At 46.0% G+C, this 27,238-nt stretch overlaps 1 protein-coding gene across 1 annotated transcript; it reads right to left on the bottom strand.

The window, feature by feature from the left end:
* On the bottom strand, positions 1-27,238 carry HTRA1 (HtrA serine peptidase 1). The gene is made up of 9 exons (XM_085229260.1): positions 26,746-27,238; positions 14,890-14,989; positions 14,364-14,568; positions 5,524-5,718; positions 4,816-4,848; positions 3,803-3,917; positions 3,622-3,679; positions 2,664-2,759; positions 1-710 (listed from the first exon to the last, which is right to left on the bottom strand). Exons 1-9 carry the CDS (start codon positions 27,200-27,202, stop codon positions 542-544), a joined length of 1,428 nt encoding a protein of 475 aa, XP_085085386.1. The 5' UTR covers positions 27,203-27,238; the 3' UTR covers positions 1-541.

Raw genomic sequence — 27,238 nt, 5'->3', positions numbered from 1 at the left:
TACTGTTGAAGTCTTTTAATAACACTAGGAAAATATCATAATATTAAAATCCTGCTCTCAAGGGGTTATTTCGGTTGGGATATCTGTGTTTATAAACCAAACTTTTTACCCAGTTGTGTTTTACTTTAAACCAACTACTCCTTTACAATGGCATTTCCAGTTAAAACACAGCTAACCTATAAATACCTGAATACCACAGCACACACTGCGTGCGTGGGTTTTGTTTAAATCTTAGTGGAAATAATGGTAAATCTATTCAACACAGGGAAGCAAATGTCGATTTGTTAAGCGGGGAATGTAATAGCCAGTAAAGAATACATTGCATATATAATACAGAAGGAAAAATTATCGTCTGGAGTATGTGAAATTACACGGATCTTTGCACCTTAAACCTATTAGAAGTTATTCTGTTGGCCAATACTAATCCGCTGAAGAAGCAGAACGTTGGTCAGAAGTCTAACGTTTCCTGTACCAGCACAGAGAGAATATAAGCAGTCCAATGCTGTTAAAAGAAAACATGAAATCCAGCTCATGTTTCTGGTTAGGGATCAATTTCTTCAGGAATTACTGTTAACATAACATCTTCGTTACCCCTGCGAACAACCATGTTCAAAGTACTGTCCTTTTTAATAATGTCACTGACATCAGAGGCTGAAGTTATCGACTGTCCATTGATGCTTATAATCACATCATTGTCCTTCAGGCCACCACTGAAAAGACAAAGGAACAACGAATTACTATTACGGTCATTTCATTATCCTCGCTGTACTTTTGAGCAAAACCAAAAGGCACTGGATATTTCCAATTTCCCACCTGACAGCAGTTGGACAGAGGCACAGCAGGCCCCCAAAAAGCAAACAATTTATGTAGCGGTGCACACCGCTTGGCAGCCATTCATCCTACCTTCATATTTTAAACATACACAGATCTAGCTCAGTCACCAGAAGTGCCTGAGTGCCTATAGAAGCCAGACCCAACCACCAGACAGACACCAACCAAATGGGACCGGCCCAGCGTGGCTCCTCTGCCCAGGGCTGCCCAGACTGCTACAGGAACCAACAATCGGGGTGCTGAGGGATACCATCAACCACAGTGTCTTCTTGCCTGGTCTTGCACAACAATCTGGCTCCAACTCACGGAAATATTAACCAAGAAACCAGATCAGACATGATTCAGCCCTTCAGCATAATCCGTTTTCGCAAAACCACAGACCAGTCATAGGCCTCTTCCGCCCGCAGAAAATGCCTTACATGAGAGCCTCTTGTAAGCAGGATGCCTTGGCCAACGTTGTCAGCCTGCTAACAAATCTGGTTGCCTACTTTTAGCTGTGACTTTCAGCATTTTCCCCAGAAAATCCACCCCTGAGTGCCTCACGCCGGTAGGCTCTTGACTCAAATCCCATGTAAGCTGCTGCAGATTCCCCTGAACATCTGTCCAAGTGGAGCGTCTCGAGTTTGCCTTCAAATTACAAGGCTTTGCTACCTCATTGTTTTCAACCTAACATCCTACTCTCACCTTCTGCTAACTATTGTTATTGCTGCAATGTTTTTTTTTGCACCTTCAATTTGGACCTGCGCATCAGGGCAGTTGGTACGTGTTATTCATAATGGAGCAAACAGCCAGCAGAAGTTTTGGTTCACATTATAGACAAGCACTGGTATCCTGCATAATCAACATTGCTAAGAGGAATTCTCTACACAAAGCAGCAATAATTAAAAAAAAAAAGCTAGACAGCTAATGTTGCATCTTGTATTGACAAAACAGGGATCATCCAACCATCCTCTTGTGATAAAATACAGTGGCACCGAGCAGCTTTCTGCCCACACCTTCGGTGCTACATTTGCTTCTCTGCTGCCACAAATTTATGTCTTTCTTAAACGACCTCCAGTTTCAGAAAATGGACAATGTTTCCTATTTCCTGCTCCAGATTACTGAGCGATTTCATATTAACCAGACTCCAGATGGTGGGTGCTGCCAGCATGAGCCAGCCAGCCCAGTCCCACTGACTGGAAGCCTTCAGCAAGGCACCCCGTGAAGGATGGCACCGAGCAGCCTTTGAGGTTCTGAGCAGTGCTGAGTAACACTGAGGAAAATATCAGCTGGCCAAACCCAAAAGCTCTTCCCAGCAGTGTGGCTCCTGGAAAGGCTTCACGGAGAGGAATGTTCCATGCCAAAAGAGGATCTCACCCCAAACAGAGGTGCACCAGGAGAGCCATTGGGTTTGCCATTAGCAAGCACAGAAGTGCCTGGGATAAGTCAGCCACATCCTTGCAAGGCAGGAGCAAAATCTCCCCCCTTGCCCTCACACAGCAGTGACCTGCAGGGCTGCAGGAGCCATCAGCTCCTACTCAGCCCTGGCATTGGTACAGCAGAGGTCTTGGAATTGATGGCTGAGAAAAAAGAACAGTGAGCTATCATGCTCTCTGACTCCTTGCCCTTTCAGCTGGGAACTCTGACAGGGCTTTGCAGCAGCGTGCTGGCACATGTACATTATTGCTGATCAGGGAACAAACAAAAACCACAAACTGATTTCAAGCTGACAACCTAATAGCTATCAGATGGTCACAATTCTGTTCATTTAGCTTAACCAGGATAGCCAGCTAAGCACGGAACATTCCTTCAGACAGTGGCAGTGGTTTTGAGAAAAAAGCACTCCAACTTACGCTTCAGCTGGTGTTTCTGGAATTACATCAATAACATAGGCCCCAGAGACAACGTCAGGAAAGTCTTTATGGCGATCTTTCAGCTCTCTAGCTTTGCTGGAAAATGAAGAAGCGTCCATAAGAATATTGTGCCAACATGGGGGAGAAAACCATGGATTTTTATTCAGTTAACATTTACCAGCTGGGATATTTTACACACACATTTTGATGTGACACCTCACAATTCATTTTAACCCTTAAAAGTATATCAAGAGTTATTACACTTTTCCATGCAAATGGCCTTTACTGCTTATTTCTGTCAGCAGAAAAGACCAGCTTTTTTAAAAACTTGGACTTTAGTCCTAGAAGATTCAGAACACCTAAAAAAACCCTTCAGTTTTCAGTGCTTTGTCACACTGCTGATCCTTAGGCATACTGAAATGCAAACTGCTTGCTTGTTCTACTACAGAAAGTAATAGCATTCCATATACTGTAGCCTAGCACACACAAAGTGTTTGTTGACCATTCCTATTAACATAACTTGCTTTTTTCTGGTTTGAGTTTGAAAAAGCAAGTCTACACAAAAGCTTCATTTCACATTAAGGTATCTTAGTCAAAATCATTCCATACAAATGAAGCTATGCATGGAGCTGCTATGATCCTCGACCACGATGACAGTGCAGGATAGATGGCAGCAATAGCAGTTGAGCCCCAGCACAAATTAACAATTGCTGCATCTTCTTTTCTGAAGTGCTAAGGGAAAAAATCAAAAGGCAGGGAGTTGCTGGACAACAGTTCATACAAGAGCCCATAGGAGAGTCCAACTGTGTAATAGATGCAGCAAGAGAAGGCAGCAGAAACTGGGAGACTTGGCACCAGCACTCTTCTGCCCCTTCCTGTAGATTGTTAGCTTGATCCAAACCCATATGAAATGACCTCAGTTCAGCAGGATAAAAACTATTTTTCTACTTTTACTTACCTAGGAGTTAGTGACATCATTCGTATGCCAATGTATTTCTTTTTGGTTATAGCTTTTCCTACAAGAAGTAAAACAGGTCTTTATCAATTACTTTATCAAAAAGAGAGCCTTGGGGGCTGTTGGCTCTCTGTTGGATCACCAGTATTACATCTATCTCTTTAACAGCAGTGAAGTACATTACCTTTAGCTTGTCTGTCATGGGATTCAGTTAGGAATTTCTTGATTTTATCAGATGGAATAGCAAATGAGATCCCAGCCGTAACTTTTAGTGTGTTAATTCCAATGACTTCACCATCCTGGGGAAATTAGAAATCATTGTTAGCAAAGGTGAAATCTACATGTCAAAGTGAAAGGCATTATTTCTTCTGAGCAATCACAAAGACAAAGGTGCAAAACAATTCTGTAGCTGGTCTTCAGTCTTCTGAAGTTCCCTTTCATAGAATCATAGAATTGCTCAGGTTGGAAAAGACTCTGAAGACAATCAATTCTAACCACAATTTCGTCCCATTTCTCTGACTCACCTACTGATATGAAAAGTATTCAGCAAGTTTTTGAAAACCAAAAGCTCTTCCCAGCAGCGTGGCTCCTGGAAAAGCTCTCACGCGGAAAAGCATTCCATGCCAAAAGAGGATTTCATCCCAAGCAGAGGTGTACCAGCAGAGCCAGTGGGTTTCCCATTAGCAAGCACTGACGTGCTGGGGCTGAGACAGAAAAAGGCTCTGGATTGAAAGAGCTAACTATCCAACCACAATTTTTAAATGGCAGCTTACTAGTGCTGCAGTTTTTTTGCAAGTCGAGTAGAAAAAAGTTGCCAAGTTTCCAACACAGAACCTCTGAAAAGCGTTTTCTCCCCATCTGGGGCTGACAGAGCTCCTGCACGGCCAGCTGGTTTTGCACCAAGTGCAAACACCTCACATTTAAAATGCTCTTCCTACTTTTCTTGCAAAGTACACGCAAATTACTTGGGCATTACAAATACCCCAAACTATGCAAAGTGTAAACACCTAAATATTGAAATCGTGGTGTAGTTTGTGATCTGACAACAAAAACACAGACAAGTGATTAGTAAGAGCCATGTGAATTTTGTGTAGTCGGGCAAATATCAAAAGCTCTGAATCACACTTGTGGTGCACTTGTTTTTGTTTTCAGACCAGAAAGTGACAGGTTTCACACTAAGCCAACAAAAACTCTTACCAGGTTTACTAAGGGTCCTCCGGAGTTTCCATACTGCAAACAAACGTGGAAAGAGCATATTTAATATCCACCTTTTAATTCATAGTGAGCAAAATGTTCAAGAAATTTTTTGAAATGTTTTCGTAGCAATTTTTTCCATTAGCTATTAAAGATAAGCAACTTACAAATCCAAACTATTGTTTAACATGCACTTAACACCCCCCTTTTTTGCAAACACTTCAATCCTCCTTCTCTTGCAGGGTAACCTAAGGAAGCTGGGGCTTCTCATTAGTTTTAATAGTAATGCACTAGCAGCATAGAAGACTTGGGAGCTGCAAGAAAAGATCCCCTACAAGGCCAACAGTAGACAAAAACTATTGTTTCGCCTTAATGCAGAAACAAACTTGAGTTCTTAAGCTAAGTGTGGCTTCTTTCTAGAGAGCATGACAGATTTTGAGAAGATACTTGTTCAGCAGAGAATGCTGCCTCCTCCCTTGCAAGCTGTAAGAAGCTGAAGGGAAGGCAGCCATTGGACTTGGTGTGGTACCTTTGGGGTTTGGTTTAATAACAATCAGGCACTGCTGCACTGCAGATGTCCACATTTGCGAGGATGAAAGAAAAGCCAGCCATGCTCACTGTACTTATGAACTGCATTACTGGAGGAACTTTCAAAGCAACTATTCCAGAAATCTGAGAGCCCAACGGGCCGAGGCTCAAGGCAGGACCTACATTGATGATGGCATCCGTCTGAATGTAGTCCATATCGGAGTTGCGGAGCCCCAGCTCCTTCCCTCCGCGCTGTGTGGTGCTGACAATCCCTGTTGTCACCGTGTTTTGGAGCGAAAATGGACTTCCAATGGCAACCACAAACTCTCCTGGCCTCAAGTCTCCAGACTGACCAAGCAGAAGGACTGGCAATTTACCCTACGAATGGAAATAAATTAAGAAAAAAAGAAACTTCATACGTCGTTAGGACATTGCTATGCAGGTAGAACAGAACTGTTCTTTAATGGAGTAGAAGAAAAAAAAACAACACTGGAAGGATGCTTTTTCCACAACAGGTACCCATTAAATCAAAAACAAATGAAGACCAAAGGAATATTTGTCTACTGCTGTACAAAGCAAACATTTGGTGATACCAGGAAAGAGTTGTTCCCAACAGCTTCTTGAAGTAATTAGCCAACAGCTGTTGATGTAAAAATAATATATTCCTTAAGAGTGAATTCTAAAGGGAGTCATGAAAGCAACAGCCAGAGTGTATCAAACAAACACGTGTGTAGTTAAAAGCATTTCACATTCCCATAAGACACGAGCTAACGTTTCATCTATTGTTCAGCAGACAACTGGATTGCCTCCCACGTATCTAGGTGTCTTCTGAAGATGTGAGGATTTAAGGACTTCCGAGTATTTTTCTTTTTATGACAGTAAGGGATGCCGTTCTTTCCTTTCAAGATCTTATCTCTAAACATAAACTATCGCACAATTAAACATTTTCCCCCTGAGACAGAAAACATTCCTAAACCCAGCATCAACACAGCAATTACAGCAATTAAAAAAGAAAGAAATTAAAAAGCAATGGTTGGACCCAACACCCTTGTCAATTCAGGGGATAAACTCAGCATCGTTTCTCCAGGACATCTGAAGAGGATGGACAGCAGGTGGTTCAAACAAGACCAGTAACGTCCCCAGAGACCTACTGATAATGGCAGGGAAGTCCCCCAGGCCTCCTGCTCACAGAGTAATTAAGGCCATTCTGAACGTGTTTCAAAGAAATGCTTTGCACTGATGTATCATCCGCCTGCACAACGTGCCTTGGGTTTGCTTCGTGTTTTTAAAAGTCAGCCTACACTCTTTCAACGATGTTACATGTTTTTAACTCTTTTATGTTTAACCCTTTGTCTAAATGATCCCGATCATTTCCAGGTACTTAACCACGGCACCAGATCGTTTCCATCATTATCAGTGGATTAGGACGTGCATCACTTGAGGCTTCAGTTTAAGCATCTTGCAGTATTAGAGAGGTACTAAACCCTAAATGAAAACAAATCTCCCAAGACAGATCTTTTGCTTGGTAAACCTAACTTAAAGATAGGTTTTCTCCACGCCCATCCAACTGAAAAATCCTTTCCTTTGCACAACAATCTCAGCCTCCAAAAAAAAAAAAAAAAAAAAAAAAAAAAAAAAAAAGGCATTAATACAAACTTCCAAAATAGGTGACTCATTCTAGATGCAGTGGATGCCCCATCTATGGATTAACTTAAACCAGTTTCCAAGAAATGGGTAACATATACAGTTTTAATATTAAAGGTATCTTTAAGGTATTCCTGAGCTTTGTCCCTAAAATGAAGATAAAAATTGGCTTAATAATCGCTCTTGCTGCCATTGATCTCTTACTGGAAGCCAGCAGGTTGCCTTTTTAGCCCGTGTTTGTCCCAAAGCATGCAACTTACATGCCTAAAGTAGAGGGGATTATAAAAGCAGACTGTATGCTTACAGAGCAAGAAGGCAAGGCAGCATTTAGTATTTGTACGTCGCCCAAGTTAGTGATAACTTTGCTTTAGAAGTTGATAAAAGCTGAATCACAGCTACACTTTGACAAAAGAGAGAAAATATTACGTGTTTGATTTGGAAAACAAGAGCTAGCTCGTCAGTCAATTTTTGTCATCAGCAGCTTTAAAGACTGTACCAATAAATCACCCACAGGGACAAAAATCCACTGAGCAAAACTGAACCAAACGCACATCGCTTTGTATTTGTCACCTCTGGTTTCATGTCAAGTGTCTGAGGAGATGCAGTGTCCAAAAGTAAAAACAGGAGACAGCAGTTGTGTCACTATGTGCTGCCACAAAGACAGGAGTTACAGCTGCAAGATTCAACCAGCTTCATTCTGAACATCTTTTATCCAACTGCGTTACAACTCCGCCAGCACCACTATGCTCAGATGAACATACTGTTTTAATAAAGCCCATTGCCAAACCCCAGAAAAGATCAGATGCTCTACAGAAACTCCATCTCTCGGTCTCGAGATGACAAGAAATAATTAGCCAGCTGCTTGTTAAACAGAATCACTGGGGAGAGCAACAGAACAGGCAATGCAATAAAGAAGAGAGAGAGCAATCCCAAATTTGCAACCAAGCAGCACCATCCCAGGTCAGCTGTGCTGAGCAGTTCATAACCTCAGAGCACAGCCCTGACTCCCCTAGCACAGGACAGCAGCAGCACGAGCTGTGCTGGAAGCACACAGCTCCATATGGGTATTGTTTGCACAGAGGGAGCACCCTGGCCCTTCCTTGCCTCCAGATGCTATTAAGCTGACGTAGCACGTGTTTTCAAGATGCTGTTGATCAAGAAGTGTATCTCTTTCTGGCACTGCTTTGGAAACAAAAAAAGACAAGTGGCCAATGCACAGAAAGCAGATGCTTTGTAAAGAAGGAGGGCATTTAATCAGTAAACGAAACAGACAAGGGACTATGAAAAAAAATCTTCTCTGTCATTAACAGAGACACCAGATTGCTCGCACGCAGAGTTAAGATTTATACAATCTTTCTCAGTTACAAAAACAGTCAGAAAGCCAAAGTCGCGTTTGGCAGCAGAAAGGCAAAACACGGAGCAGTCTCTGACTAACACAATTATTTCTTATTGTGCTGAGTTTTCAAGCCTGTGCCTATACTAGTCAGGCCTCAGTTCAAAGCCCAGCGCTGCACGGATTGGCGTGGGCCATCTGTGTGATTCAGCACGCCTTCTGGAAAGAGTTGGGGCTAACCTTTCGTCTGCTAGCAGCAAAAATCTACTGCAAAAACTGCCCTGCTCTGCACGTTGTGACATTCAGCTGTGGAAAATGTGCCCTCTATGCAGCATGTTTCTAAAGGCGACGTCGCCTAATGTAAAAATGCATTATGCCAAGTTAACTGCAAGTGTTTTTAACGCAGTTGGTTTGCCGTACTGTGTTCACCAATGCAACAGAATTATTTCCTGTTTCATAGCCCCATGCCAGCACGCCGAAAGAACAAGGAGGATGCTGAGCACACTTCATAAAGAGCTACAGGACCCAGGAGTCTCCATGCTAAAGGAAAGACAGAGGGACTCACACAGGTTTTCACAGAATCACAGAATCATGAAGGCTGGAAAAGACTTCTCAGATCTCCAAGCCCAACCCCAACCATCCCCACCATGCCCACTGCCCACGTCCCTCAGTGCCACATCCCCACAGCTCTGGAACACCTCCAGGGATGGTGACCCCACTGCTCCCTGTGCAGCTGTGCCACTGCATCACTGCTCTTTCTGATAAGAGATTTTTCCTAATATCCAACCCGAACCTCCCCTGGCACAACTGGAAGCCATTACCTGTTGTCCTTCCAAACATCATCTTATCATGCTCTCTGCAAAAATAACAGCACTGCATGTAAATATTCCCATCAGCACTTCTATAAGTACACATCAGGGAGAACTGGTTACGACGAATATATCTACATCTATATAACATATATTCCAATGGTTTTAAATTCGTGAGCTTGCTCCTTAACAGCATGATGCAGCTGCAAGTCATAATTGCCTTCACTCAGCTACGGATTTGCAACAGCAGTTAATTAAAAACATAGGCCAACCAGCATGCCCTGCAGTGCACGAACACAGAGCCAGAAGCACCCAGCACCTAAACCCAGCTTTCCCAGTGACTCATTCCATGACCTTGGGCAACACATAACTTGCTTGCTCTCCCTCCATCTTTCATTAGATTAACCCTCAGGCGCCTGCTGATCAGCATTGACTCAACCAGGCAAATCTGCAAGCGCACAGAAATAGGACTAAACATGCAAACCCATAAGTGGCACATGACTCACTGTTTACACCCAGCCGGAGAGGGAGCCATTAATTAGCGCTAATATTTTAAGCCTCTCTCATCCCGAAGTGCTCCACACATTTTAATATAGGGTTTTGACTCAAGCCTTGGGTAAACAGAACTCCCACGAGATGTGGCTTCATCCAGCACCAAAATGCAGCCATTGCATGTGCTGAAGAGCAAAACACAGCCAAATGTTCACCAGGGACAGCAGCAGAGCTGGATTTGGGCAGAGGACAGCCACCAGTAGTGTCAGTCATCAGTGAGTGTTTAGTTGGAAGCCTTCCATCCACAAAACGTGTGAATCCACCTCTACATTGGCACTGAACAAAAGCAAATCCCATCTCTGCACAACCATCTCCTTGCATCAGGGATGTGAACAGTTCACAGTTCAAAAGCAGTGAAAAGGAGACAAATGTTCTGGGCTCTATTTCTGCTAAGGAGTGACAGATTGCCTTCACGCTTTCCACGTTTAGGTAGAAAAGAAGCAGATGTTTGTTGTGGTGCTCTAATTCAACTGTAAGCAACCCTGGCAAAGCATGCGGCTTCACTGGGAACTGTATTCTGCTCTCATTAACAGAACTATTTAACTTCCAGAATACGCTATGACAAAACAAAAACACAGGCCTTGAGCTTATGAAAATGTAGAGTGTCATCTACGATCTTGGAGCTATTTGACCAAATGCCAAAGAAAACGAAAAACCCCAACTGAACACATTACAAGTCTCCAAAAGTATTTCATCGACAGTTAGAAAAACAAAACTGAGTTTCTTTATCTAAATATGGAGCATGGGAAGCTTGCAGGAAAAAAAGGGCAAACGCTATCTTGCCATGTCTCTGGGACTTCAATGGCCTGGCAAGGCACTGCTGCTCTCCCTTGAAATAAAACGTAGTAAGGATGAAAGCTCTGCCCCTTGCAAAGGCAGTTTTCAACATGTGGGGAGGGAAGCACATGACAACATCCTCTGCTCTTAAGATAGAAATAATAGTAAAAGAAGCTAATTCAGGGGTAAGAGAGGGGCACAGGGCAGACAACCACCCCCGTGCTGGCACCCAACCCAAGGAGCACATGGAGCTCACACCCAAGCCTTTCCCATGCTGTCCCATTTCCACAGGTCCCAAATGCTTCTGCAACAAAGATGAGGGCTTCCTTGAGGGAGACTCAAGAGGAAGCAATGCAATATCCAGTGACAGATTTCCAAGTCAAAACAAATTGGAGAAAAGCCACTGACATCTGGAATTCAAGTAGTTTGGTTTCTAAAAATGCGAGCTATTAGAATACTGATACGTAAACAGGAACACTTGCTTCCCAGCTTCCTGCAGTGTGTACACACAGGGAGAGAGGCAAATCCCCTCTGACCACAGCCATACAGAGCCTGCATTGCCTCACGAAACCACCAAAGCAGTGAGGGCAGGAGGTCCTGTTGACTTAAGAGCACTGAACCGAGTGGCTGTTAGTACAGTGTTGGAAAGAAGCACGAGCAAAGAGCTGAAACATGACCACAAAGCAGAGGTGCAACACCAACCCGCTGCTGTATTGCTTGGGTGCCAAACCCTTTCTAGGAATATAGAAGCACGTAGATCTGCTTGCACTGAGAAATGAAAGCTTTCATACCTTGGCAGTCAGTGGCGAATGCCTCACGACTGGTTTTTAATTTTGCAGAACAAAGATATGCCCCAAAAGAGCCATTCATAGGGACCAACCCATGGGTGGAGGCAAATCTGCAGGGTGAAACAGGTCCCCATTTGGAAGGATAGTTCCCACAACTGTAAGCCACATCACCTGCAGGTTTAATGCAGCTGTCCCCAACATGCTTCCTACTTTCAAGACTTCAGCAAATTGCTGTGGTTTTCAATGGACACAAGAAATCATAGGATGGCTTTGGTAAAAAGGGACCTTAAAGATCATTGAGCTCCAGTCCACCCCTGCCATGAGATGTCTGCCTCCAGACCCATCCAACCTGACTGTGGGTACCTCCAGGGATACCACTTCTCTTTTTACAGAGTGTGAAAATAAATCTCTTTGAGAATTGGAAGACCAATCCCAGTATTCCAGTTCTTCACTGACTTTGGTATGTTTTTAAATGAGAATTTCATCAGGGAAACTGTTTACTCTTGCTGGTGCCTGGATTTCACCATCCTCTTTAACTCCCTACTCCACTGAACAAAACCAAATTACTTTTAGAGATGTCCTTGGCCAGATGTTCACAGCTTAAAGGAAAATACAGTGCAAGCTGCTGCAAAATCTTAACAGCTTTAGGAACACCAGCTAACAGTCTCAACTCATACTTCAGGCCCAGCTCAGTTCCTGACCACAGAGGCATTCTTCAGCCTTCTGATCCTGCCTTAACATGCCACAGAAAAAATAGAAAAAATAAAATGACATCTTTGATGTCACTTTCAAATAATATGTTCAAAAAAGACTTCGCCTCTCACTTCACAAAAATTGTTGGGGGTGGCTTTCATGCTGTATCTAGACTTGTAATGGGTTATTTGTACTGTCACATTGACTTCCTCAGTCATCAAATAATTCAGAACCCCCAGGCCAACGGGGGAGCAGCACACCAGGTGGAGTCATACAACGGATAGGATGCTTGCCAAGCACACAACAAACTATGGCTGTCAAGTTATATTTTGACCAATTTAGAGCAGAGTCCTGCTGCCCAAATGGGTGTGCCCAGTTGCCATCACACAAATAAGGCAGCAGAGCCCACTCGCTTCCTTCTGCAGGAGCTCAGCCTCCAGGCATCAGCTCTTCCAAACGATCCTTTCCATCACAGATAGCAATGTTAACATGTCGATCCCTCCCCAACACATCAAGAAATCTCCTGCTGAGGTAGTGTTGGGTGGTTCCAAGACAAAAAATGTTCCCCAAGAGAATCTACAAACATGCATGAGTGAGCTGGGTTGCAATGCTCACAATCTGAAGCATGCGCTATGTTGGCTGCTTCAGAAGCCAATACATCAAGCCAAAAACACCATCTTGTATCCTCAGCACGCTGTATTCAGAGAATTCTGTATAAATAATACCTCTAAAAGACACTGCTTGTCAGATCAGAATCATCTATTTTTGTCTGTTCTGTGGCTGAACACTGGAAGAGGATTATACCTTGGAATGATAAACACGTGCAGAATGACCTGATGTGCCATTCTCAAAGGAAGGACACACTTATGTCCAAAAGCTCAAGTGATGGAATAAGACTGTGATCATCACTTCGTTACGTACCTGCAGAATTCTTTAAGAAAGAAAAAAAAAAAGAAAAAAGAAAGAAAAACAGATGAGTATCTGTCACCTCGAAGCCCAACCAGAATCACCATTTCCAGTCCTGCTTAGCAGCGCTTTCCGCTATCGGCATGAAATCTGCCTGCCTTCCCTTTTTTCCAACCACTCTCCAGGCTGCGGGCGCCCAGCTCTCCTTGGGGCTGCGCCCACTGCTGCTCCGCAGAAGCTTCCCTGGGTCCTTAAGTGCTCACTGTTTGCACAAGTGAGGCCTATTAGTTTTTAATAAATGTACTCAGGCTCTTCCATCGGGCATTGCAGTGCCAGGGAAGTTTTGGAGCGATTTTTTCAGGGTGTCAGATAACACAAAACTCAATGCCTGCTCCCTCCTCATGGCCTCAAAACAATGTGTTGCATCAGCTCAGTGCCTCCTCCCCCTCTATCTCCGAGTTACAGCTACTCCCTTCTCTGCAACTCGCTTTCATATTACTTCTTTAATCCTCAGCAAAGCAGGAAAATATTTTGAGGATAATTTTTTTTGGCCACGTTGTTGATAAGAAGCTTTTAAATAAGAAAAACCTGACAGAGCCTTTAAACAACAAAGGTGGCGAGGGAGCAACCCTTGGGTCATCCAAGAGTTCTGCACCAGGCGTCTCATTTAGCCACAAACTCTGGAACAAACACTTCTGCCTCGCTGGGGAATAGCTCTGAACTAAAACAACCCCGCAAGGTCTACGTGGTTCTGAGTCACGTGTTTCAAACAACAGATGACTGCCCGTCGGCTTTGGAGGTCATTAACTAGAAGCCCAAAGAAGGGAAACCAATACGAGCAGCACCTCAAGCCATCACATGCATCTGTGCTATGCAGAAGTGTTTCTACACAAGATTCCCCGTGCACTCCATATGCACAACCACGTGACAACTGTTCTGCTATTGCAGGAGGCAGAACAGCACTGAGAGCCACAAGTCTGACACTGCTGAAGACTGTGGGAGGGAAGTTCCATTCCAACCTTTCTAAAAAACCACCTGCAGGGGAAGAACATCCTTCCACGTTGGCTTTAATTTGAATGTTTAAGATATTTCCTAGTTCTGCATTTTGCTATCTACATCTGTGTGGTGCCGTCCTTCAGAGGCACAAACCTATCTTCTTAAAACTACCTTCCCATCTCTGCCAACCACAGGGGAATCCTCCCACATCTCCTCTCAGAGCAGGAGAGCTGCACTGGCAAAGCACGTGCAGATCAGCCAGCGAGCTGTGCTGCTTCTGCTGCTTGTTTTGAGGATGCACACTGAAGTGCCAGGTGCTTGTTTGCATGACACAGAGAGGTCCTAAGATAAACCACTACCAAAGCCAAGGTTGTGGCTGAAGAAATGCACGCCCACCGCGTTTGCTTCAAGATTTGTCAAAACTCAACACCAAACCACTGCTCTTTCCTATGAATTAGCAACAGGACAACCTCTTTTCTGAAACTAAGAGGGATAAAATGTGTCTTGCTCACTGCCTTCACTCACCTGAGCATCTATTTTAATTAGTGCAATGTCAGCTTTCTCATCAACGTCTTTAATTTTAGCTTCGTATGTTTCCCCGTTCTTCAGCTCCACCTTCACCCTGTTCTTGTTGGTGACCACGTGTGCGTTGGTCACTATCAGCCCATCCTCCGAGACGATGAAGCCCGAGCCACTGGCAACAGGGATCTCCCTCTTGGAGTAAGGAAGTCTGAAAGACACAGGGAATAACAAACATTTATCTCTGCAAAAGCTTGCAGGACCACAAACAGTGCACAGCCAAAAAGAACACGGTAGATTTTTAATGCTTTAAAGTATCTGCTGTTACTTTCTGTCATTAATAATGCAATGCACATGCATTAGTTTAAACTGTAGTGGGATTTTTTATACTTTTTTTTTTTTTTTTGCCAGGACTCTTAAGTTATTTCTAATTCTTCAGCATGACACATCTGTCAGCTCAGAACCCTCTTTGCTGCTGTCTCACAGTCAGCTGCCTGCAGGAATACAAAGTCAAGCTGGGCATGGTGTTTACTTGCGGAATAACTCGATGTGAACCACAGCAGGAGCGATCTTCTCCACCACATCTGCTATAAAGTTGTACTTGTGCCGCAGGCTATTAGGATGTTCTTGGCCTGAAATAGAAACAGAACACATGTCATGAGTTCTTCAAGTGACGGGAGAAGGATCATTGCAAAACACCTGAATTGAAAGCACTGTGTGGGTCTCTCTGCCTTCCTTACAAGTCAATTGCAGCACAAGCCTTGCTCTGCAGTTTCCCTTCTGGGTTTTTGCACAGCAAGCTCTGCTGTTACAACAGAAAGCCCCATGCAAACTTCTCATTTCCAGTGCACGCAGCTGGGCCGTGGGGCTGCAGATCTGCTGAACCGGTGTCTGCGGGCTGCAGCACCCTGCATGGAGCAGCCCCTGCTCCAGCTCATAGGTGATAAGGCCCTAATCCCTATCTAAGCCTAAAGCTGGGAAACGTTAAGGTGGGTACAAGGTTTGTGTTGCCTCCCAGTGAGTCTCAAAGCCCAGCCCTTCCCAAGCACAAAGACACAGAAGCTCCATGCGTTGCCCTCAGTCCACCAGCCACATGGAGGAGCAGATCCCATGGACTTTAGAGCTACGGAACCACCCCTAAAGCTATAAAAATAGATACGCACATGAAAACAATGGGACCACAAAGCTTTGCATTCCTGGGCAGTATTGGAACACAAAAGCCCATAGTCACCGAGTATTCAAGAAACGTCACTGGGATTTCCAAAAGCAACTGGATGCTGAGCTCCTATTGTAGCCAACAGAAAACCTGTCTGCACCATCAGATGTCTAAAAAACTCTGGAAAAAACCACACTGGTCTGATGCATCTCCCCTTTCTCACAGTTCAGGGAGAGAACTTATGTTAAACCGGGAGCAACCCAGCAATCTGACACCCTAAGGAGCACCAAATATCACATTTCCATAGAAGCAAGAAAGAACATCCCCTGTTGTCATCAGCACTCTCATTTTCTGTGATACACATAAAGCACAAAGGTGATCTGTGTGACTTCCAGATGAGCATTACGTGCCATGCTGCACCGTCCATCCCTGCCATTTGGCTCCTAAATCTGCAGATTAAAGCAGTAAGCAGCTTGGGGATGCTGCAGGTGCTCGTGACAGCTTAACAGGAGGATTTATTTGCAGAACCCTGGGAGACATGGGACTGTGCTCTGAAACCATCCTGTTATCCATATCCAAACCACTTGCATTATCTGTTGATACCAAACCAGATAAATCTGAACATTTTTACTTAGGTGATAGAAAAGAAAAATTCAGTTTCAGAGGAATAACTTGGGAACGAATCATTGGTGCTCTTAACCAAGATACTGGTTTGCTTCAGGGTGAAAACCAGGTTTCAGCTGACTCAGTAACACCAGCTGCCATTTATTGCCCTCAGGCACTGCACGATGCTCAACCCAACCCAACCACTCACCACTACCTGCCCATTCGCACCCTCTGAAGCACCTCAATTGCTTCTAATGCAATCAACGAGCAACAGCAGCAGCCACCTCATCTACTAACAGTTCGGACACGTTAATCTGCTCAACGATCCAAGAACACCGATCAGAAAAGCGGTGCTCCCACCTATTTTCCTCTAAAGCATCGTCTGACTCGTGCTTAAGAGGTGATCCTTGGATTTAGCACCAGAAAGGCAGAAGGATTAGCAATCTGATTAGCCTACACCTTACCCACCACAGGATTTACATTTCTCTTTATTAGAAACGCCCGGAGAACCGCATCATAAAGCTGGCAATGGAAACTGGAGTTTCGGGAGGCTGTAGGGGAATGAGAACCATGCTGAATGAGCTTGAATCCATTCGCTCCCATCAAACAGAAACTCAGACAGATTATCAGACTGGATTAACGTGACGTGGGGATAAAACGCCACGGGGCACGGCCGTATCCATCAATACGCTTTTTGATCACGGCTTCCAAAATCATTTTGCCTTCTCGTTGCAATGCTGCAGGCATTTAAAGGTCACATCCTGCCCTTGGGAAAGAGAGCTGCCGCAGATGGGGGGGGGCTGGGGAGGGGAGCTGCACAGGGAACACAGCTTTTTTTTTTTTTTTTTTTTTAATGCTTTCAACCTATTTTTCTTTCAGCATTTAGCTATTTGAGAAGAGTCGTGCATGGTGAGACTGCTAATACTCCATCACTTTGAGCCTGGAGCTGCAATGGCCAAGATCTGAGCAGCGATGCTCTTCTGCATAGAAACCAGTGTGGGCCGTCCCAGACGAATTGAGTGAGAAGGTCAGAATTTCGGACTGCGAAAAAGTTAGGTAATAAATACTGATTCATGGCATACTGACCTAAAAAGCTTACACCAGCTCACCACGCCTGTCCTTTGCTTATGTATTAGGAATTCTTGCATTGTGTAACACGGTTTTGCAACAGCTCTTGACTGAGCGCCCACTTAAATGGAAAACACACCTTTTTTAAGCAAGTAAACAAAAGTCAAAGTACTATTCAGATGGATTCATTGAGGAACACTAGCAGGAAAAATCCCTCAGAACTGGTCTTCAGCATCATGCAAAGAACATAAAATCTACAAGAAATAGTACAAGAATTAACGTGTTGAAAAACTCTTGTGTATCTGTGGAATAGTGCCATGGGGGGATAAAAGCAGACCAAAATGGACACCTGTGTGCATCCAGTTTACCATTACGTACACACTTAATGCTCTTTGCCATTACTGAGCAATGAGCTGAGAGGTGCAGTTCCCTTTCCTCCAAGAACAACCTCCAGGCCCAATTTTATCTTGGATTTGAACCACCAGCAGGCACCAGCTCCTACAGGGGAGCCCAAACTGCCCTGCAAATTCCAGCACTGCCAACCTAACACCAACAGATGCTCATTTCTCAACAACCACGTGGTAGCATGCAACCATCAGCAGCCACCAGAGGAAAAAGCAGAGAACTTCAGGACTTCTGCAGGAGATGTGTTTCTCTTCTCCCTAACGCATGCATTTGTTAGCTCTGCTGATAAGCTCTGGGTTTAGCAGAAGAGGCTGTTTGAAAAGTGGAACAGGTTGCATTCAACATCCTCTGCATTCTGACTTACGGGGCAGGTCAGAAAATCAGAGTGGTGTGAGTTGGAAGGGATCCTTAAAGGCCATCTGGTCCAACCACCCCTGCAGTGAACAGGGACACCCACAGCTCCATAAGGAGCTCAGAAGTAACCCCAACACATCCCCTGACCCTGGGAGTCTGCAGGGATGGGCACCAGAACCTCTCTGGGCAGCCTATGCCATTGCCTTACCACACTTATTGTCAACAACTTCTTCCTTATATTCAGTCTAAATCTTCCCTTTCATTCCCTATTTCAACTGTTCCCTAAAATGTAGATTTCTCTCTTAAAACTCACTTCTTTGGGATAACCACTGTTAAATCCAAGCTACCGTTCTTCCACAGTTTTGTATATCTTTCTTTTGTATTCTAAACCAAACCCTTCTGCAGTTATGTTCCTAGTAGACTCACTTTATTGCTTTATGGGTTTTTTGGTAGGTTGGTTGGATGTTTCTTTTTAAATATCAAGAGTTGGGCTTGAATAAAGCTCTAGTTCCCAAATATCTTCAGGCTTCAATGTTCAGATCTCTGCTTATTTATATGCTGTGATTACTTGTTTTGTATCGTTTTTATTGAACTATTGCACAATGCCCCAAATGCCCACAAGCGTGGTTAAGAAACTATCATTAATGCCATTAATAAGATGATTGTTGTGCATTCACTTAATGACCAAAAACTGCCTAAGAAAACATAAATAGGTTACAGCATGAAAAATTCCCAAGGCAACTACATTTTCAAGGACTTCAAAAGGTGTGCTGGCTGCCAGCCCCTGAGCAAAAAGGAAAAACCTCTGCCAACTGCCATTAATGGCACTAATATCAGTAAACAAACTGCTGAAAGGAAAGGCTGAACCCCAAGTCATGGAAAAAAGCACATGAGGCTGTAAACAACTGAAATAACGTGGTTTCACACAGAAGTGCCAAAAAGCATGCTAAGATCTAGGTTTTCCTTTCACAGTAGCAATGATGCTTTAATGCTGATACATGCTGCTTTCGGTAATATTTGGAGCTAAGCTGAAAAGATGCTTTGGAGATAGAGATCTAGCAGATGTCACCTCTCCCCTTCAGCTGTGATAGCTGCATCTGCTCACACAGGTGGATCCACGTCTCAAGAGACTCTGCATATTAAGTCGTAGCAATGGATCTTCTCCCCATTCAGTTTTCCTGAGTTTTCAAGGGGAACCCATCACCCAGAGCTGAAACTCATCAGTAGCCTAACAGCTATGAGAAAATCTCAAAGTTTCACACTTGTCCATGACACAACTCATCCACGGGCAACCACCAGCCAGTTTCTTCTGCCTTGCACAAACCCCTGGCTGTAATCAACCCAGATATTTTCACATTCTTTTTTAAGTCAAAAAGCTCAGATTCAGCTTGGAATGAAGACTTTAATTTCTTTAAAACCTTAATTCCCCTAAAGATTAATAAACTTCCCATGAAACAAGTCATCTAGACAACTACCAGGAACAACACGTATATTGCAAAGACTGCTACAAAGGATGCTCCTGTGCAGGCTGCAGGGAGGGCGGAGCACCTCCTCCCATTTCACCCTTAAAGGTGCTTCAATGGACAAGCACTACGCTCCAACTTTCCTGGGGACCCAAATTAAAGCGTCCTTTGGGCTTGCTTCATGCCAGGCCTGAGCAGTGGGAGGCCTGCATGTTCGAGGCCAGGTTGGATGGGGCTTTGGGCAACCTGGTCTGGTGGGAGGTGTCCTTACCTATGGCAGAGGGTTAGAACTGATGACTGTTAAGGCCCCTTCCAAGCCAAACATTCCTATGACCAGCACCTCATCCACCAAACCCACCGATAGCACCCTGAGTATTGAGATCTTGGGGTCCAGGGATCCAAAAGCAAAGCCTTGGTTTCCCTATGGCCCCAACAGAGCTCAAGCACTCATGGGGATGGCAGAACCGGTGACTACTGACACAAACCACAAGACTGTGAAGTTTGACTTGGAAAACTTCCACCCTCCCAACAACTCTCCAGCCACCAGTGTCTGCACAACTCCCACTAATACCATATAGGAAAACATTAAACTTCTGGCACTGCTATGGATATAGAAAGTAGAGGAAATGTGCTTTGCTCACACTGAGAAGGGCACTATCAGCACTGCTGGAGAGACAGAAGGAAAAAGTGATGTACAGGATGATGGATGATCCTGCTGCCACTGCTTAACATAAAAATGCAAGCCTGAATATTCTGCTTCCTATTCAAGGGTAAGTTGTGTAAGACGCCAAGAAAGGATATTACGCAATGAAAATAGTAGGGAAATTAGAAACAACACTACGTATTGCAGGCGATCTGCTCAGGAACAGCTCTGAGATCAGAGGAGGGAAGTTTGAGAGGTCTAAACCACAGAACCACGGTAATAAAACCACCATTACATCAGTATTATTTTTCCTGCATAATCAAAGGAGAAAGAAACAAAACGTCACTGATTTCTGAGAAGAAAGTCTATATCTCTGTGACATCCCCAACAACAACAACAATATTTTCATAGCACTAAATGAGGGCAATTTCAAGCACCTGACTCTACCAAACAGTAATGTGAACAAACCCAGCATTCACTCAACACATCTCCTGCAGCCAGAACCACGACAAGACCGAGGTGAGAATGGGAAGTGAAGTTGCTTTTTGGCATGAATGCAACTTGTACCAGGCTGCTCTGGGCTCTGAGCACCTGATGGAGCTGTGGCTGCCCCTGTTCACTGCAGGGAGTTGAGCCAAATGGCCTTGAAGGGTCCCTTCTAACTCCGACCATTCTATCATTCAGTGATGAAATAAAGAACCCCCTCGAGGTAATGCACTCAGATTTCTTGTCAGGAATTCCTATACAACTTCAGATGTAAACCTAAAAATTTGGGCCAGCCAGGAACACTTGGCCTGAAGGCAGAACAATATACGAGTCAGGGAGAATGCTGTATTGCAAAAAGCAACAGCTGAATTGCTAGAGAGATGTCAAACAGTTGGAACATTCCTCAGGAGGAGCAATAGCCAGGCTGTGTGCATCCACTGCACGAGTGGATGCCCTTTTTTAGTATTTTGCTTGAAAAATATGTTAAAAGTAAGCTTTCTTACTTACACACATTAACTATACACTGCATTTTATATGTGGCTCGAGATGATTCCTCTCGACACAGCGTGGACAAAGCAGGCAGTGGGGCACCCGTGGCTGCAGCCCCGTGGGAGCAACCTCAGAATGAAGCACTTGAAAAAACGTAATGCATCCACAACTCTCTCAACTGTATTAGCAGAAATACACAACCAAAAGCTGGTGGGGATAGAAGCATGGGAAGGCTCCAGCGGCCTCATCCAACACAAGAGGAAGCAGCATCTCTCTGTAAACAAAGTGCAAGCGAGCCCAGCTCCTGCCAAGCTGCTGCAGGAACACGCTGTCCCTGAGCACTGCCACACAGTAAGGACAAGTGATGGGGACAGCAATGCTTGGTGCTGCTTGGCTGTGCCCCGTCTCAAAAGCTCACAGATGCCACAGCATTGGAAAGGGTAAAAAAAAAAAAAAAAAAACTTTTTTTTTTAATTCAAATAAATGAAAAGTAAATAATAATAATAATAAAAAACCAAAAACACAGTAATTCAGGATGAGCGGAAAAAAAAAAAAAAAGTGCCAAGCTCCAAAACAGCATTAACAGAAGTCTTGTCTGAGCTGGAAACTAAGGAATATAAGTCAGGCTATGGAAAAGAGTCTGCCTTATTTCCTGCCGGCAGATGAAAAGAGTATTTCAGGCAACGGGTTAAGGCGGCCGTGGCATTCTCTCCTCTGCCGAAGGCTGAAAATACAGCAGATGAGTCAGGAATTGCTTCTCCGCTGCTTTTTCCAGCGGTCGGTCCCTGGAGCTCAGCTCATGGCAGGGACGGAGCCCCACTCAGCTCAATGAGGCAACAACGAGCCGGTAATCCCGGTAACCCCGCCGGCACCCGACAGCTGCCCGGTGCTGAGCATCCCCTCCTGGTTATCAAAGCTTCAAAGTCTCATTCTGAGTACGTGAGAAACGTTCGAGATGAGCGCCCAGAGATGAGACAATTGCTTAATTGCTTTCTGCTTGTAGAAGCCAGGATAAGAAGACACGAGAGAATAAAACAAATTTCTGTTGTGTTTTGTTGGATGTGTTTTAAACTACATCTTCTCCAACGAGAAGCCTTAAAAACCCTTCGTTAGATGCAGGCTCTCCAGCCAGAGGCACTGGTGTCACCACTTGGCAGCAGCAGGACTCTTCCCATAGTGACAGCAGAAAAAGACTCAACCCACAGACAAAAAACCCCAAGCAGCCATAAAACCTACATACCTCCCTAAGCCTGGGTTTCCTAATTGTATAACACATAAATCCAGCATGTCTCCATCACAAAGGCCATAAAACATCTACACATCAAACAAGTCCCACCACCTCCACCAATACTTTCAATGCGTCTTAAGAGCCCTTTTGGGAGCAGAACAAAACAAGGCTCAGCTATGCTCTGCATGTACACAATTCTCTCTTTCCCAACACAGATGTGAAGTATGAGGGTCCTGAGGGCTGCATTCTGGGGTGGAATGGTGAGACTTGGTTGGTTTTCTTGTCCCTCCCCAAACTCCAGTGCTTGGTCCCACCACGTTTGCCTTCTCCAAGATCACTTTCTGCAGGAGCAGGCTGGCATCCATCAATGCTGCTTGCAGACCTTCCCCCAGACAGCAGAAATACTCATGGAAAAGAAAGGTCATGGAAAACGGAGCAGCAGAAAAACCAGCAGGGACTCAGAACGGCTCCATCTGCTCTCAGCTCCGCTCCTGCTCAGTGGTGACCCTGAGCAAAGCTCTCTATCTTCCCCTGCTCCACCCACTGGTTATTTGTCAGTAAAAATCAGTGCAAACCCAACTGCTATCAGGAGCACAGGGCGATTTTTCATTCTTACTATTGTAGCTCTGTACAACCAATGCTTTTACTGCAAAGTCTGCAAATCTGATCCAGGAACTGTTCCAAGAGTCAGTTTGGACTGCGGTTGGACTTGATGATCTTTAAGGTCTTTTCCAGCGTTAGCAATTCTGTGCTTGTATGATTTGTCTCCAGGCACTAAATGGTAGCTGAGACCATCCTTATCATTGACACTTTAAAGTAACATCATTAGCGACTTGTGTCCCATCTTAGAAGCTAAGACATAAATCTCCTGCTACAAATGTGAGGCTAATGTCTTCAACCTGCCCACAATCAATGATCCCACTACAGCCCCTCAGACCAGAGTGGCTGAGTGTGAGATTTTAGTTCCGTTCTGCTCTCTGGAGCAAGCTGGGAATCACAGTGACCTGCATCCAGGAGGCAGAACCGATTCTCACTGCATTCCCTACATTCTGACTGCACACCCACTGGTGCTCATCCATGGCTCCTGGGGCCCAGCATGGCATGAGAGCAAGGAATGACTCCGATTTAGCACAGAAGTCACATTCCACAGCACCCCGGTGTCTATTTGTAGTGCCGTTTTCTTTTGCTCTCAGCTCACATTAACTCACATTTGAAAAATATTTTCCAGCTTCTCCTATTTCTTGGACAGCAGATTCTTTCCTCCGACTGCTGGGGACCCACAGCCCCATCCCATCCAGTCTCCTTAATGGGCTCCTGCTTACTCACAGCTTTTAGCACTCCTCAGGTACCTTTACATCTCAAAACCCAGAAGATGAAAGCATGGAACCCTTCCTCGTTCCAAGTCCACACTCCTGTTTGAAGTCAGAGTTCCTCCCAGCTCCTGGGAAGGAAATCTGCACACGGGAGAGGGAGAAAGTGAGACCACAGCTCCCATCACTCCCAGCCCCCCCTCACAGAACACAGCACTCAGCTCTGGAGTAGTTTTTCATCCCTCACTGGGGAATTGCTTCTCTTCTGGAAATACGTGGCTATTTATTTCCACTGCGCTCGGCTGCTTCCCCCTCCCTCCCATCCTCCTGCTGCAGAAGCGGAGCAGAGGACGAGGCCTTAGGACCACCCAGATGTGAGCAGTGAGCAGATGGAGGGGCCCAAAGCCACTCCTGGGGCAGGAGCCTTGGTGCACACAGCCCCTTCCCAGCCCAGCTCATTTCACACGTGCTGAGCAACCTGCAAAACTCAGGACATTTCTCCAGCACGAGTGTCCATGGTCATCTTTAGGGAAACAGCTGGGAGCCTGATTCACAAGAACAGTATCTGTTCTCCTCTTGATACATCTCTGGCTTCTTTCCTGACCTCCCCAGAATGCTGAGTCTCCCTTCCTGCCCTGATTACTCATCACTGCACATCACAACGCTGCCAGAGCACTTGGCCCAACCAGCACCGCAGACAGAATTTAGGCAGCTCCTACTTTTTCCCATTCTTTGCTGTGTGGTTTTCATTCTAATCTTGTTCTGTTGTTAAGGGATCAATTAATGACAATTCTAATGATGTGAGTCACAAACAGTCCGAGGAAAGTTGGGAACTGAGACCATCAACGAGGAACTTTTTTCTGTTCCTCTGGTTAAAGGGTCAGAAGAAGAAGAATGTGGGTTCATCTGTGTGCAGTCTGAGCAGGACACAGAATCACACAATCATAGAATCTTTAGAGTTCCAAGGGACCTCTGAGGGCCATCTGGTCCAACTCCCCTGCAATGAACAGAGACATCACAGCTCCATCAGGTTGCCCAGGGCCTGATGCAGTCTGGCTTTGGAAGTCTCCAGGATGGGGAATCAATCACATCTCTGGGCAACCTGTTCCAGTGCCTCACCAACTTCACTATAAGAGATTTTTGGATAAGACCTTTAAGATCAATCCCAACCATCAACCTATCACTACCAAGTCCACTCTTCAAGTGGAAGGAACATCCAAACCATAGAATCACAGAATAGCTTGGGTTGGAAGGGACCTTAAAGTTAATCACTGGGCTCCAACCCCTACTGTGGCTCAATGCCGCATAACTCAGGCTGCCCAGAGCCCATCCACAGCCTCGGGCACCTCCAGGAACGGGCACCCACAGCTCAGCACAGCAGTGCCAGGTTTTCCTTACATCAGCTCTAAATCTCCACCCGTCACTATGAACAGATAGAAATATTTTATCAAAGATAACTCCACTGTGGAAAATGGGATTCGAAATAAAACTAAAAATCAACAACTCTTCGGAGCTTCACATGAAGCATTGCTTTCTACCCCCGGGAAGCAGAGCACTGCAGCCTGCTCTCATTTATTTTAGGTCCTTTACATATGAAACAACTTTGCTAAGCGCTGGGAATAACCACGTACTGCTGCTCATTCTCCAGCACCTTCCTTTTGTCCCTAATGACAGAGCAAGAGGAGGTGTTCAAGGCCAGGTTGGATGGGGCTCTGGGCAGCCGGGTCTAGTATTAAATGGGGAGGTTGGCGGCCCTGCATGCAGCAGGGAGGTTGGAGATGACGATCCTCGAGGTCTCTTCCAACCCAAGCCATTCTGTGATTCTGTGAACAAGAGCTGCAATCCCTACAGCAATGCTTCTACAGCAGGCAGCCAGGAGCTGGGCTGGGTCAGGTCTCCCCCAGCATCCTTCATACAGCACAGAGGGAATGTCCAGAACTCACAGCCCAAAATCTGCCCACATTGTGCAGAACAAGGCGTAAGGCAACACTATCAGTTTCATTAATTGAGAATTGGAAGGAGGCAGGAGGGAGGACAACAATATCACGAGGCATTATGTTACAGTGCAGGTCAGGAAACCGTAGCGTGAAAGCCGTGATTGTATCGGGCATTAAATGCCAGCAATGTTTCCAGGAACACAATGCAGCCCTTACACAGAGGGGGAGCAGAGGGATGGAAAATGGGCGGTATGGATGGAGACACCGGGAGTTGGAGCTGTACAGCAGGACCGGGCCCTTCTCCGTGTCCTGCTGGGGAGGGGGGGGGAAAGGTGGAGAAAAGATTACAACCTGCTGCTAAACAAAGTGTACAATTGGCTCAACCCATACTCAGAGACTCAGTCCTACGGGAAACCGGCTGCTTAAACCTTTCTGCCACTCAGAAATAGCCCTTAACTCCTGTTAATTAATGAGGACGTATTTATCGAATGGCTCCGAACCGAAGGCGCAGCTGTAGCTTAACAGATTTAATCCGATCAGTGTTAGGAAGACATCCTACAGGCTCATCCCGTGCTTATCCCTGCACCCAGCAAAGCGAGAGCAAAGCCCCAGCGGTACATAATAACACGCAGCAGCAATGCTGAAGGAAAACCACGCCACTTGTTGCTGCTGGAGATGCTGCTGCTTCTGGGCCGTCCTCTAGAAGCACTGAAGTCAGCCTCAGCGCTGCTCAGCTCCACGTTCCCTCCTCTCCAACAATCCCATTATTAATGAGAACCGCTCTGCTAAATCGGGCGCAGGAGGACCCCGCAGCCCTGCTGCAGCCACTGGCTGTGCCCAGCTCTAACGGCGGCTGCATTCCTGGCTCGATTTCCCATGGCACTGCACGGACACAGCGCTCAGATGAAAGCGCACTCAGTATTTCATAGCATCCTTGGAGTTGGAAGGGCCCTTTAAAGGCCATTTGGTCCAACTGCCCTGCGACACACAGGGACACCCACAGGTGCTCAATGTCTCGTCCTCTGACCTCGGGTGCCCGCAGGGACCGCCCCCCACGGCACCCCTTTTTGGGGCAAAGGAAAGCAGGGCACAGCGGCCCATTTTCCGAGCGGGACGGCGGATTCTTTCCCCCTGACACTTGGCAGCCTCGGAGCGCTGCATTCTTGCTCCGCTTTCTCACCGCGCTCCAACCCCGACCCGAGCCAAGGTCCTCCCCCCCGCTCCGCGCACTCTCACCCCTTACCCTGCCCGCAGGCTCCGCGCTGGATGGCGATGATGGGCGGCTGCCGGAGCCTCTCGGCACGGCGGCTGGCGGCCCGCAGCTGACAGGGGCTGGCGTAGGTCACGGCGTCGCTGCCGCACACGGGCTCGGAGCTGGCGCACACGCAACGCCCGACGGCCGCCCGCTTCCTCACCGTGCCCGATGCCGGCACCCCTCCGCCGGGCGGCACCGAACACCGCAGCCCCTCTCCGCAAGGCGGGCCGCCCTCGCCGTTCCCGCACGGCTCTCCTTCCTCCGCCCCGCAGACGCGGCAGCAGCCGCACGCGTCCAACACGGGACCGCCGGGGCAGGAGGAGGGCAGCGAGGGGCAGCGGGAGCGATCGCAGCGTTCGGGGCAGGCGGGCGGCGGAGGGGCGGCGAGCAGCAGGGCGGGCAGCAGGGAGAGCAGCACGGCGCTCCGGCACCACGGCGGCAGCATCGCGACGGTGGCGGCGGAGGGAGGCGGCGGAGCGGG

This window comes from Meleagris gallopavo, chromosome 8, assembly GCF_905368555.1.
Source record: "Meleagris gallopavo chromosome 8, MGAL_WU_HG_1.1, whole genome shotgun sequence".
NCBI classification, from domain to species: Eukaryota; Metazoa; Chordata; class Aves; order Galliformes; family Phasianidae; genus Meleagris; species Meleagris gallopavo.
This window is presented reverse-complemented; position numbering and strand designations above follow the sequence as displayed.